The 14,425-nt window shown below is 45.2% G+C and overlaps 1 protein-coding gene across 1 annotated transcript in view; it reads left to right on the top strand.

Moving 5' to 3' along the window:
* The window catches only part of FAR1 (fatty acyl-CoA reductase 1), a 145,374-nt gene that overhangs the window by 109,929 nt on the left and 21,020 nt on the right, over positions 1–14,425 (top strand). Inside the window, exons 6-8 of the mRNA XM_073604440.1 lie at positions 4,628–4,672; positions 7,090–7,208; positions 7,311–7,378. Of these exons, the coding sequence (XP_073460541.1) occupies positions 4,628–4,672; positions 7,090–7,208; positions 7,311–7,378 (232 nt within the window). The remainder of the gene's footprint in view (positions 1–4,627; positions 4,673–7,089; positions 7,209–7,310; positions 7,379–14,425) is intronic.

Here is a 14,425-nt window from a genome sequence, read left to right on the forward strand (position 1 = left end):
TTCCCAAAATTTGGGATTTTCTTTTATTTTCACTTTCAATGATAATGGTAAACAGGACAAATAGAGAGGGCGAATCTCCCTAATGGGGGGCACAGACTGTAATAAACACTGACAGGTGTTCTAATCCCTCTCCACTGTCCAAAACTAAACAAAAGTTTTGCCTTTAGTTCTACTTTAAGTAAACTCTACTGACTTGGTGAAACAGATTTTTAAAATGTTATAATCTGCTCTACCAATAAGGTAGATCATTGATATCTACATGCCCAGGCCAAATTTACACAGGTACATAGTTGGTAAGGTTGAATAGAGACACCAGTCCATCCAGTTCAACCTGTGTAGGCGTGTGTTCATAATTCTTTCCCGTATCCCTGTATACTGTGTTCTCTAAGATACATGTCCAAGAGTTTTTTGAAACTATCAATACTTCTCGCTGACACTACCAATTGTGGAAGTGGATTCCACATCCTTACCGCCTTGACAGTGAAAAACCCCCTACGCAGTGTAAAATGATTGCAGTCTTGTTTGTTATTTTTAACTAAAAAAAAAAAAAAAAAAAAAAAATGTTATACTTGCCTGCTCTGTGTAGTGGATTTGCACAAATGAGGAGGGGAGAAAGGGAGTCCGTGGCAAATAAGATACTCCTGCAACATCGCTGGATATAGATGGGGCTCAGCAGAGGCGTAGCTTGAAGCTTGTGGGCCCCAATGCAAAAGTCGACCTGCCCCCCCCCCCCCCCCCCCCCCCCCAACTACTTCCAACGTGTGTACAGATACATCCACCGCATGCCAAGATACTCAAAGTGGCTTAAGAGTTTTGAGTTCCCAGAGTTCCTCCTTTTACATCAGAGGCCAGGGATCACCGCTGGAGAATCAGAGGACAGGGACCCCTGGCAGGTCACTTGGCAGAGCTCCTTTCCCATCCCAGCACTGTATACAGCTCCCCCCCACACACTATACAAGGCTGAAATCACATTTCTTTACACACGGTCTGTCAGTCTTCACAGGGTGTATCTGGCTTTTATGTTGCCCTTCTGACCTGTGAAATTCTGTGGTCGGAACGGCAGTGTAGTTGCAGTAGGCAGATACACCCTGTGCAGATCATGGCTAACTGGCTGTGTTGTAAAGGAATGTGATTTCAGTCCTGCGCAGGAGGAACAGTATAGAGTGCTGTAATTGGAAAGGAGCTCAGCAGCCGGGCATAGCATTCAGGGTGGAGGGGGTGGTCAGGGGGCTTTGGGGGGGCAACTTAGATCTGGGAGGGGAAAGCCATGTTACACAAAATCTGGAACCTGCAGCCCTTCAGGGACCCCCCAAGGAGGTGTTAAGGGTTTTGTTTTAGCAATTTCTGAAGGTGTCTGTCAGTGTTGGCAGGTGTTGGGGGAAGGTCACCTCCTGGAGGTGTGTCTTTTCCCCAGTTGTCAGGGAAGTGGGGTAAGTAGATATCCCCAGGTGGGGAGGTACAGAGAACCCCAGCTGGTGACTAGGAGACACTGAGCAGTGTCATACTTCACCAGTGACATCGGTCCCATCGTGGCTACAGGACGGCACTCTCCTCCTCTTGCCTCGCTGAGCTCAGTTACCATTCAATGTTGCCAGCACACAGCACAGACACTTCCCCATCCTGGGCTGTTCTCACCTCTTGCTCCTCCTCATTCAGGAAATGGCTCACAGCTTCTCCCCAGTCAGTGGGAACAGAAGGGTGTGGACCGTGGAAGGCAAAGTAGAAGCCCAGTACTGGAGCGTGGCTGTGGGGCCCTAGGGTAGATCGGAGCTGGATTTCGTGGAGGATATGATATGACAGGGAGGCTGCAGGGGCCCCCTGGAGCTAGGGGCGGGGTTGCGATTGTGACCCCTGCAACCCCTGATGCCACGCCCATGGGGCTCAGGTAAGTATTAGGGGGGCTGAGGGAGGCTGCTACACACAGTAGGCCTTTTATCTTAATGCATAGAATGTATTAAGAATAAAAACCTTCTGACTTTACAATCACTTTAAGGTTAAACCGCTTCTCCTTCAGATTTATTGAGTTGCCCCTGTGTCTTCTTACACTCCCTAAGACGAAATAGTTCATTTCCTATGCCAGAATCGCCATTGAGGTATTTGTATATCGGTAACGGAAAAAGTTGTGATAGCGCCGCCCAATAGTGAACAATCAATCATTCAACAATAAAAGACTCTTGTGCTATAAAATTGCTATAAACATTGATACATTGAAAAATGCATAAACACATATTGGGTAAATAAAGTAATATAAATATTTATATATCGCCATCACATCTCCTCTCAAGCGTCTCTTCTCCAGAGAGAATATGTTTAATGATTGTAGTCGTTCCTCGTAACTGAGGTCCTCCAGTCCCTTGCCCTTCTCTGGACAATTTAGCAGTGTTGGCTAATTTGACAACAACTCTGACTAATTTGCATACCTAACTATTATTGAGGACCTATAAGGCTTTTATGTGGTATACTGTTTGAATCGAAATCCTGCTGTGTTTGTGTTTATTATTATTATTATTATAATAATAATAATAGAGGGAGGGAAGTTCTATGTGGGCAAGTGATGTGTTGGTCAGACCCAGAGAAGGGATGTTAGTGGTAAAGGAGTAGTATGCTGCTCGATAATAACCCAACATTTAGCTTGCATGTGGAAAAACCAGTTGGCAATCTGGCTTTGGGCTGCTGCTGTAAGGTAAAGGTCAAGATGTAGGAGACCTACTCCACCCTCCAGTTTTCCTTGGCTAAGGTATCGTAGTGTAAACAGTCCCGAGATAAAGAGCATAATTTTTTATCATTTCAAATCAATGATTGTCATTGTTTTAAGTTATGTGTACAGTTCAAACTCTTCATGTTTAATGAATAGCTCCAGGAAATCTCTCTGAAAAGGTCTGTGGGAGGGACGTGTAATGTGTTAATTACATTTACCTCCATGCTGTGCTTTTCAATATCCTGCTTTTAAAACTATGCCTGGAGCGCAGCAATCCCATTAGCTCAATGTTTTCCTTCTCTGCAATTTTTTTTATTAAATTGGCAGAGTAGAATGGCAGCAAAAATCTATGTGGCTGCAACTGGCAGCGACTAATTCTATGAGAAAATAGCAGGGACAGGAAGTAGATTGCCCAAAGACCAGAAGTCTTGCCCTAGCAGTAGAGCTGTGACCCAGGCACACTTTCAGGAAAGTTTTGTTTCTGCCATGGAGGTAAGTGTAATTAACAGATACTTGCCGTTGTCCTTTCTAGAGAAAGGAGCTTTCTTTAACAGATTTCCCTGTTCATCAATTTGGAAAACGCCCAAAGTTCTCAATACAGCAATAACACTATGAATTAGAAAAATGTCTTTTGGTGGCAGACTAAAATACACAAAAGGAAGTTTTGAGATAACATTCTAACTTGGCATTTCATTTTTGCATATTGTGTGACAACTTAAGCAAAGGGAATGGTGCTTCTGCCCAAATCAACCAGACAAGGGTCACCTGCGGTCATTTAATCTTCAGGAAGACATAAAGGAGTTTGGTAACGGCTGCACTGTTCTTTGCTCCATAAAATCAGCTCACTCCATCAGTCTCCTCGCGCATCTCTAACAGACATAGTTGTCTGGATGTCAACCACTTCATCAAACTTGTCCAAAACCGAGCTCATAATATTTCCTCCCCCACGTGCCTCTTCCCCTGACTTCTCTGTAAAGAGCAATGGCACAACCATCCACCCATCCCCGCATGCCAGGGTTCAGGTGTTCTCCTGGACTGAGAACTCTCCTTTCAGCCCCATATCCATTCACTTTTGTTGCCGCCTCAACCTCTGCAACCTCTAAAATACACCCCTAACCAATGAAACCACAAAGCTCCTGATTCACTTCCTGGTTATCTCTCGCCTTGACTACTGTAACTCCCTCCTCCTCTGCTTACCTTTTTAAATAGACTACCCCCCCCCCCACTCCATCATGAATGCTGCTGCCAGACTCATCCACCTTACAAACCGCTCAGCTTCTGCTACCCCTCTCTGCTAATCCCTCCATTGGCTTCCACTCACCCGACTAATTAAATTCAAAATACTGACAACTTACAAAGCCATCCAACTCTGCCCCCAGCTACATCACTAATCTAATCTCAAAATACCAACCAAATTGCCCTCTGTTCCTCCCAAGACCTCCTGCGCTGTAGCTCACTCGTCACCTCATCCCACACTCGCCTCCGGGACTTCTCCCAAGCCTCTCCCATCCTTTGACATTCCCTACGTCTGACTATCTCCAACTCTATCCAGTTTTAGGCTATCCCTGAACTTTTCTCTTCAGAGAAGCCTAACCTGCCCTCGTCTAACAACTGTTCCTTTATTTTTTTCATCAGCTCATCCCCTACAGTTATTACCTTTTTGTATCACTTGACCCTCCCTTTTAGATTGTAAGCTCTAATGAGCAGGGCCATCTGATTTCTCCTGTATTGAATTGTATTGTAATTGTACTGCCCTAACATTGAAAGCACTGCGCAAACTGTTGGTGCTATATAAATCCTGTATAGTAATAATAATGTGTGGTATTTGACTCAAGGTTTGATCATAGTGTTATCAGGTTACAATGCATCCATGCTCTGATGCAGACTTATAATAATTGAAGATGATGTTTGTTCCTTTCTTTTCAACAGGGATGGATTGATAATTTCAATGGCCCAAGTGGTTTGTTCATTGCGGTAAGTAGAATCGTTTTAGATCTATCCATTTTAAAGATTTTGTCAATAATGAGCCTGCTTTCGTAAAGCCAAACTCCAACTTGATGTAACAAGTACCAAATAATAAAGTTATGTAATCATAAAATCAAATGCATTTCAAAAGCATTTAGGGCCAGTTCACACCATAGAAACTCAGTAGTCTGGATGTGTTCCAGATGCTTTTCTGCATGTGCGTTTTTGATGCGTTCCAGTGCATTTTTGGTGTAGTGCATTTTTTATTAACCTTAAATAAGAACGTGTTCCAGCGCATATTTGGTGCATTTTTGATGCGTTTTACAGCATTCCAGTCCAGGAAAAATGCAGCATGTTCTACTTTAACTGGAACTGCAAGCACTGGTGTGAACTATGCCATTGAAAACCATATAACCTACTTTCCTTGCGTTTTTGTTGCAGAAAAAAACTATATGTGGTGTGAACTGGCCCTTAAAGTGTAAATTGACCTTCATCAAAAAGCACACTATGCTGTCCCATATGGGTACAGCAGTATAGTGTGCTACACCTACCTTCCAGGCAGGAATCTCTTTCCATTTAAAGTTTTGTAGTCCAAAACTGTGTTTAAAAAGAAGTTGACCTAAAATTCTGAAGCCTGTAATGGCCCTGTCCGAAGAGCAGAGCAGCCATTGGGACCAGCGCCTCCTAGTGCTATGGGAATGCGCACTATCCTGTTCTTTCTGGCCACACATTTGCAGTGTTTTCTCTTTGTGAGTACCAAAAGAAAGGAGCACCTGGTGTCCAGAGAAATGTGACTTCTAAAATCTGATTCATGGACCTTTAATAAAAATGAACAACATGTACATCAAGCCAACGCATTTCATGCAAATTTGCTGCCTATACCAAGAAAGCTGTCAATCTGCCATTCAGAAACCTTGATTCAACCTGACCACTCGTTGCAATCTTTCCCACCAAATGGTATACAGCACCAGCCCTGAAAAAGGGGGCATATATTCCCCCGAAATGCATTGGATTGATGTGCATGTTGCTAATTTTTATTAAATGTCCAAGAACCATATTTTAGAAATCACATTTCTCTGGACACCAGGTGCTGCTTTTTTTTTTTATCTAAGTCTATATGCTGAAATGACCTTTTAAGGTCGCACAGAAAAGGTAGCAGCCCAATCCCCGAGAGGGCCCATTGCCACTATCTATCACTGGGCACTATCCACCCGAAAACATTTCCTTTTTTTTTGCCTGCACAACTACCCACTCGGGACCAGTGATCTATCCGGCCGGTCCAGTACGGTCTCCAACACAAGCTCTGTGAGGTCCAGGCAGTGAGCAATTTCAGAAGAATGGGTCAACAATGACCGCTTCCATGTTTTTATTTTTCAAGAAGGGTTTTCTTTGCCACATCTATCACTGGGTACTATCCACCCGAAGACATTTCCTTCTTTTTGCCCACATGACTACCCACTCAGGACTAGTGACCTATCCAGCCGGTGCAGCGCGGTCTCCAACACAAGCTCTGTGAGGTCCAGGCAGTGAGCAATTTCAGAAGAATGGGTCAACAATGACCGCTTCCATGGTTTTTTTTTCATGAAGGGTTTCCTTTTAACTTTACCTGTTCCAAACCAACTAAAGTAAATCTTGATGTTTACTGTATTTATCGCGTATAACACGCACCCCAAGTTTAGGAGGGAATTTTGAGGAAAAAAACTTTTAGGAGGGAAGTTTAAGGAAAAAAAACTTACATTTAAATGCCCATCAATGCAACGTTATCGTGTCCATCTGCAGCCTTGTCAGTGCAGCCTTGCCCCAGTGTCCAGTGCAGCCTTGTCAGTGCAGCCTTGCCCCAGTGGTCAGTGCAGCCTTGCCCCCAGTGTACATTACATGATCGCCGCCGACATACACAAGTTTAGTGTGTAGTTTTAAATATGGCACCGCGGAGTTCGGAGGGACTCGGCGGAGCTGAACGAGCGCCGCCGAGAACACAGTGACTGGGCGGAGCCGAGATACACATAGCCGAGGGTTCTCGGCGCCGTTCACAGTCACGCCCAGTCCCTATGATGGACATAACACAGGTCCAATGGCGGGACTGGGCGTGACTGAACGGCGCCGAGAAGAGCCGACAACCCTCGGCTATGTATATCTCGGCTCCACCCAGTCACTGTGCTCGGCGGGGCTTGTTCAGCGCCGCCGAGTCCCTCCGAACTCCGCGGCGCCATATTTAAAACTACACGCTATGTGAATGGCGGCGATCGATTCGATAGATCACAAAATAGCGGGGATCGGCGTATAACACGCACCCACGATTTTCCCCTGATTTTAAGGGGAAAAAAGTGCGTGTTATACGCCGATAAATACGGTAATTTCGTTTGTGAGCAATGTATGTGCAACACAATTTTAGTTTTAACATATGTTTTCTTCTATATAATTTACAGGCAGGAAAGGGAATCCTGCGCACCATGAGAGCTTCCAACAATGCTGTGGCAGATCTGATTCCAGTAGACGTAGTTGTGAACACAACGGTAGCTGCTGCCTGGTATTCTGGAGTTAATAGGTACAGAGCTTGTCAAAGATTCAGCACTGACCTCTGTCTTGAAACCACCTTGTGTAATTTCTCTCTAATGCCAATTGTCTTCTCTCCATATCTTTCTTTTAGGCCTAAAAATATTATAGTGTACAATTGTACGACCGGAGGCACAAATCCTTTCCACTGGGGTGAAGTTGGTATGACCTCTTCATTTTGTCTTGAAATGATATGCTTTAGAATCTTTAATGTTAATGAAAGGGTAGTTTCCTGGGGAAGATTTGCTGATTTTATAGATCTTAATTTGCAGAAATTTTGCAGCCCTCAGTTATGGAATGCACTGCTGAATGTGCTAGTGTTTTATTTCCACATTTCATTTTTTTAAGCTTACTTTAGTTCAGCATGTTTTTCTATTCTCTTCAGTTTATGCACAGGGATGACATTTAAATAATTTAATCAAGCTATGAAAAGAATACATCTTTTACTTGTGCATGGCTAAGTCTTCAGCCCCCTCTAAAGTGACCACCGTCTAAGTGCAATGTCAGATGTGATTTGCTCTTCATGGCTGCCAAAAAAATAAAATTACTGCTGGAAGGTCTTTACCAGAGATTGACCATAGGTAGTCCATGGTCCTTTTCAGGTTGTTGTTTGTAGGTCCAAGGCACCTTGCGTCAGTTCTCTATACAGTCATGTAGTCGATATTCTGTATTGATCTCTACACCTGTAGGGACACTGCACATTTATCATTAGGGGTTTATGCTGGGTAACGTTTATTACTAGCCTAATAGCATTGAGGTCTGTTTTGAGAAAGAGGCGAATCAAAGGACAACTTTAATGGTTATAGGTTTTATTACTTATTTTTTCACTTTACAAAAACACTTAATACATGACAAATCCCAGATCATTATCTGTTATACTGAGGCAGCACTGTATTAGCCACCTTTTAGTTTGCTTGGCTTTGACTCATTCACTTATACTGCTCACCTGCCAGCCTGAAGAATATAAAATAAAGAAAAAGACCAACAATCACCCCTGACTTTGCTCTGAAACCTTTTACTGATACAGTTACTTTAACAAGCCATCTCATTTTATAAAATGACAGATGGGCCTCATATCTGTGCACAATAAAAGATTCATTTGTCTAAAGCAAAAATCTTAACTTGGTATGGGATAAATCTTTGCTTGGGGTGGTAAATGGTATTACATCTTCATTCTGAAAATTTATTTTCTCACGTGGCACAAGCAAAAAATTTGTATCTCTTGGGTTATATTATATTGGGGGTCACCAGAATAAAGTTTAAATATTGGTCCAATTAACTGGCACCCTTTTGGAGAATAAAGCTAGCCATACACTAGTATAATGTGGTTTTCAAAAGTTTCAGGAACATTCGTTTTGATTTTTAAATCATTGGTGGGGTCAAACCAGTGTTCATTTTTGATGGCGGTGAAGAGAAAGTTCAAAAGAGCTGTATGGAATTTTTCTCGAATCGTCTTCCAGGGCAGCATCCGAGAGATAGGCTCCTCCTCCCTAAAACAGGAAACACATTAGTCCACCATTATAAATTTCACACTCTTACCTGTGTGCCTCAGTTGTTTGTGTTTCCTCCGGACCCACAGGAGCTGCAAGAACGTTTGTTATTTTATTTTCACCTGTCTCTGTGCTTGTTGCAGGAGACCCCCTGCCAGCATCCCATACAGCCCAAGGGGCTTTGGGAGGGCGAGCAGGCGCAGCACTGGGCAACATTGCTCAAAGCCTGAGATTTCGCCCCTACTGAGGGGTCTGCAATCATCCCCCCAGGCTGCAGGAGGACTCTGTCATCCCCACCCCATGCCGCTGTTTAGGCCTGTGTATGCTTCCGCAAGCACCCCCCTCTGGCTTTCCGCAGAATCTGGAGCCCGCCAGGGGGGATGGATACATGCATAGATGGGCGCCCCCCCCCCGCCGCCGCCGCCGACGACGACCGCTGCCGAAAACCTCAGCAGCAGAGGGTCTAGCAGGGAGGGTTTTGCACCCTCTAAATTAGGTCCCTGGTGGCTGCGGCTGTCCCCCCAAACGAATCCGCCGCTCTCCGGGCGGCGCAGCAGCGTCCTCACCGCCACAGGCCGCTACAGGAAGTCGGGGGTGTACCAAGATGGCGCCGAGGAAGTTCCGCTTCCGGGTTGGCGGCCATTTTCCCATAGTCTATCTACTGCGGAGATACAGCAGGGACACCTAGGGGCGGGAAGTTTAAAAAAAAAAAAAAAAAGAGAAAACAGAATACAAATAGCAAATTTGTTCAATGCTACCCTTCACTACCAGCACAGTTACTCTACAATACAGCGGCATGTGCAGGTGTGTCCACCAACCTGCACGGGGTCAGCCGGGGGCGGGGCCGGAGCTTATGCAGGAAGCAGATAAAAAGGCCTCTAAGCAGAGGATCCTGGTGGCTGATCATGTCTGACGCTTCCCCACCCTGCCCTGCAGATCCTGCAAATCAGGACAGCTCCAAGGTAAGCCAGAATATTCTTGAATTATCTCTGTCTTAACCTCTTTACTGCCTATCTACAGGCAGTTCCTTTGACCACCTAAACTCACGGGGTTTTTTTGTTCTCTATGCTCGCTTGCAGGCAAAGACCCCTGAGGAAAGGAAGGCTAAAGGCAAAACATGTGCCTCATGCAGCCACAGGCTTTCCCCAGATTGGAAAAAGCCCCTGTGTCAGAAATGCTTAGACAAAATGGTGGCAAAAGAATCACAGGGATTTTTGAAAGACCTGCTCAATTCTTTTAAGAAAGAAATTCAGAGCGCCATGGCACCACTACGCTCAGCTATAGAGAAATTAGAAACGCCAGCAAGTGTCGCTCAGGCCAGTATCCCATCTACCAGCGGAACACACATTCCAAGGGAGAACAAGGTACAGGCAGAACAAGAGGTGGATTCAGATGAATCTGAACAATCTGAATCAGAAGACGGTATCTGTTCAGACTCAGAGGAGGAAGATGACACGACAGACTGCAACCTGTTTCCTTCTGAGGACACAGACAGTCTTCTCAAAGCCATCACTGACACTCTAGGCATTAAAGAACAGAAAACCGCAGAACTCACTATGCATGACAGAATGTACAAAGGGCTCCAGCCCAAGAAGCCAAGAACGTTCCCGGTACACCAAACACTTAAAGACATAGTCAAAAAGGAATGGGAAGACCCAGAGAAAAAGCTTTTCATCCCCGCCACAATCAAACGCAGATACCCGTTTGCGGAAGCAGACACCAAAACCTGGGCTAAATGCCCCAAGGTGGATGCCTCTCTGGCAAAAATCACGAACAAATCGGACTTGGCTTTTGATGACGCAGGTACCCTCAGCGACCCCATGGACAAGAAAATAGAAGCTCTCCTGAAAAGGGCATGGGAAGCAGGGGCGGCAAACCTAAATCCGGCTATTGCTTCCACCTGCACAGCCCGAACCTTGCTAATCTGGCTAACCCAGCTGCAAGATCTATTGGAGAACGACACACCCAGGGAGGAACTAATTAAAACCATCCCCACACTAACTAGAGCGGCAGCTTTCTTGGCAGATGCTTCAGCAGAAACTGTCAGAATATCCTCTAGGACCACGGCACTACTAAACTCGGCCCGCAGAGCCCTGTGGTTAAAATCCTGGGGGGGGGGATGCACCTTCCAAGAACCGTTTATGTGGCATACCATTCACTGGAGACCTACTGTTTGGTCCCGAACTAGAAACAGTCCTGGATAGGACTGCAGCAAAAAATAAGGGGTTCCCTCAAACCAAGAAGAGACAAGGGAAGGCGCCCTTTCGGCATTTCAAGAAATTCAATAAGCCAGGGGCAAAAAAGCACTGGGGTCAACAAAACAAGAAAGGCAAAGGTGAATTCATCCTCAAGCCTAATACCCAAAAGAACAAAAAACAATGACTGCCTTCAGGTGGGGGGAGGAGATAACAGAAAACAAATTCATACTGCGCACCATAGCGGACGGTTACGCAATAGAATTCTCCAACCGCCCCCCAACCAAATACTTAGCGACCATGCTACCCAAGGACAGCAATCAAGCAAAGGTGTTTCTAGAATCCCTACAGAAACTATTAGATCAGAAGGTGATTTGTCACGTTCCCCAAGAGGAGGAACAAAAGGGCTTCTACTCACACATCTTCGCAAAAAGAAAACCATCAGGCAAACTAAGGCTGATACTAAACCTCAAACCACTCAACCGAGGAATAAGATACAAGAGATTCAGAATGGAATCTATCTATTCAATCAGGAACATCCTACCGCAGGAGACATTCATGGCAACACTAGACTTGCAGGATGCCTACCTACATGTCCCCATAAGGAAGGATCACCAAAAGTTTCTAAGGTTCGCAATCCAGGGGCCAGCAGCTACGCTGCACCTACAGTACACAGCTCTCCCCTTCGGAATCTCCTCAGCTCCAAGAATATTCTCAAAAATAATGGCGGAAGCGCTAAAAGGTCTAAGACAGGAGGGTATTGGAATAATACCATACTTAGACGACCTCCTGTTCTTTGCGGACTCAGCAGCAATCCTAGAAAACAACCTGCGCAAGAGTATGATCTATCTGCAAAACCTGGGATGGTTAATAAACGCAGAGAAATCGCAAATGATCCCAAGCCAGAGAGTAGTGTACCTGGGATACGTGCTGGACTCCAGACTGTCAAAAATTTTCCTAACAAAGGAAAAAGACGTAAAAATGACACAAGCAATTACGTCCCTGCTAAGGAACCATTCCACAACGATCAGGCACGGAATGTCCGTACTAGGACTGATGACGTCTTCCATTCCAGCCATCACCTGGGCACAAATTCACATGCGACCCTTACAGAACTACATTCTGTCCCAATGGGATGGCAGGCAAGCATCCCTAGAAAAATCCATTCCCGTCCCCGCCACAGTCAAACAAACACTCTACTGGTGGCTCAACCCACTTCGGGTCATCGAGGGGCGCAGATGGGCTCAAGTCAATCCAGTCAGCATCACCACCGATGCAAGCGCCCTAGGATGGGGAGCCCACATGGAAGGGCGGTTCTCGCAAGGGAAATGGACACCCAAATGGGCACAAGCCTCCTCAAACTTGAGAGAGCTGAAAGCTGTGGGGGAAGCGCTAAAAACGTTCAAGCCAGCATTACAGGGGAAGGATGTAAAGATACAATCAGACAACGCAACGACAGTCGCATACCTAAACAGACAAGGGGGCACAAAATCCCAAAAACTGATGAGACTGACACAATCTATCCTACTGTGGACAGAAGTGAACATAAGATCGATATCTGGTATTCATCTAAAAGGAACAGACAATACAGTGGCAGATTTCCTGAGCCGGAAAACGATAAAACACACGGAATGGTCGCTAAACCAAACAACCTTCACTCAAATCACCCAGAAGTGGGGAATACCCGAAGTAGACCTATTTGCTTCCAGGGCGAACGCAAAATCTCCGATATTTTTCTCCCTGGACCCTACAGATGGCAACAGCGGGGTGGATGCTTTCAACCAAAACTGGAAATGGCATCTGTGCTATGCATTCCCTCCAACTGCCATAATCCCAAAAGTAATCCAAAAAATCAAGGCAGAGAAAACAACAGTAATACTAATAGCACCACACTGGCCCCAGAGAGCATGGTTCAGTCATTTAAAAAATCTCAGCATACAACCTCAGCTGACACTGACGGACCGCCCGGATCTACTGTCACAAGGCCCAGTCAACCATCCGAACCACAAAATCTTGAAGCTCTCGGCTTGGTTACTGAGAGGGTAAAACTCCAGAACAAAGGCCTGTCAGACAGAGTAATCAACACCATCTTAAACAGCAGAAAGCCGGTAACGAGAGCCATCTATGAGAAAATAAGGAAAAAATTTGTTTCTTGGTACGAAGACAGACCAATCTCCAACGGTGGGATAATTCCAATAGTTTTGGACTTCCTACAAGATGGTGCAGACAAAAACATATCACCAAGTACCCTGAAAGTACAAGTTGCAGCACTTTCCTCGGTCATGGATACTAGACTAGCGGAAGACCCGCTGATAAGACGATTCCTCATAGCTCTTAAAAGATCCAAACCAGCCAAATTGTACAAAACTCCCACCTGGGACATGGGCACAGTACTTAAGGGCTTTCTTTCCCCTCCGTTTGAACCTATCGAGGACAGCTCAGACAAAAACCTCACGTTAAAAACTGCGCTCCTTCTGGCCTTAGTATCCGCCAGAAGAGTGAGTGAGATCCAAGCTCTATCTTCAATAGAACCATACTGTCTAATACATCTGGACAAGATAATTCTCTCTCCAGATCCGGCCTTTCTACCCAAGGTCTCTTCTACATTTCACAGAACCCAAAACATCGTCATACCCTCACTTCCAACAACCATGGATAGTAGGAAAAGAAACATTTACAGCAAACTTGATGTAAGGAACACGCTCATAGCGTATCTCGAAAGAACAAAAGAATGGCGTAGAACGACCTCCCTCTTCATCCTCTATGCAGGAATCAACAGAGGGAAACAAGCTTCAAAAAGCACCATCAGCAGATGGATAAGGATGGCCATACAGATTACCTATAAGGCACAGAATCTCACTCCACCTAGTGAAATCAGAGCGCACTCAACTAGAGCCTGGGCAACCTCGGCCGCAGAGAAAGCAGGGGCAACTCCGGAGCAGATCTGCAGGGCAGCGACATGGTCGAGCTTTAGTACTTTCGCTAAGCACTACCGCATAGACCAGCTGTCTGACCAAGACCAAGCATTTGGTCGTAAAGTGCTCCAGTCTCTAACCCCACCCTAGTAAGTATTGCTTGATATATCCTCTCGGATGCTGCCCTGGAAGACGATTCGAGAAAACAGAGTTAGGTACCTGGTAACTCTTTTTCTAAGAAGTCTTCCAGGGCAGCACTAGTTCCCACCCTTGAAACAACAAAAACCAGGTACAGAGGGGGAGCTTGCAGCTTACAGGGAATTCCTTCGGTGCTTTAACATAACTGAGGCACACAGGTAAGAGTGTGAAATTTATAATGGTGGACTAATGTGTTTCCTGTTTTAGGGAGGAGGAGCCTATCTCTCGGATGCTGCCCTGGAAGACTTCTTAGAAAAAGAGTTACCAGGTACCTAACTCTGTTTTTTTCACTCTAACAGTGAATGTGATTTTCATTCTGGAAATGACACTTTTATACCAAAATTGAATGTTGACAGCTAAGTACTTTTCAACAACATTCGTCAAGTGTACTGATAATGTTCATATGAACAT

The sequence above is a fragment of the Aquarana catesbeiana genome, linkage group LG11 (assembly GCF_042186555.1).
Source record: "Aquarana catesbeiana isolate 2022-GZ linkage group LG11, ASM4218655v1, whole genome shotgun sequence".
NCBI classification, from domain to species: Eukaryota; Metazoa; Chordata; class Amphibia; order Anura; family Ranidae; genus Aquarana; species Aquarana catesbeiana.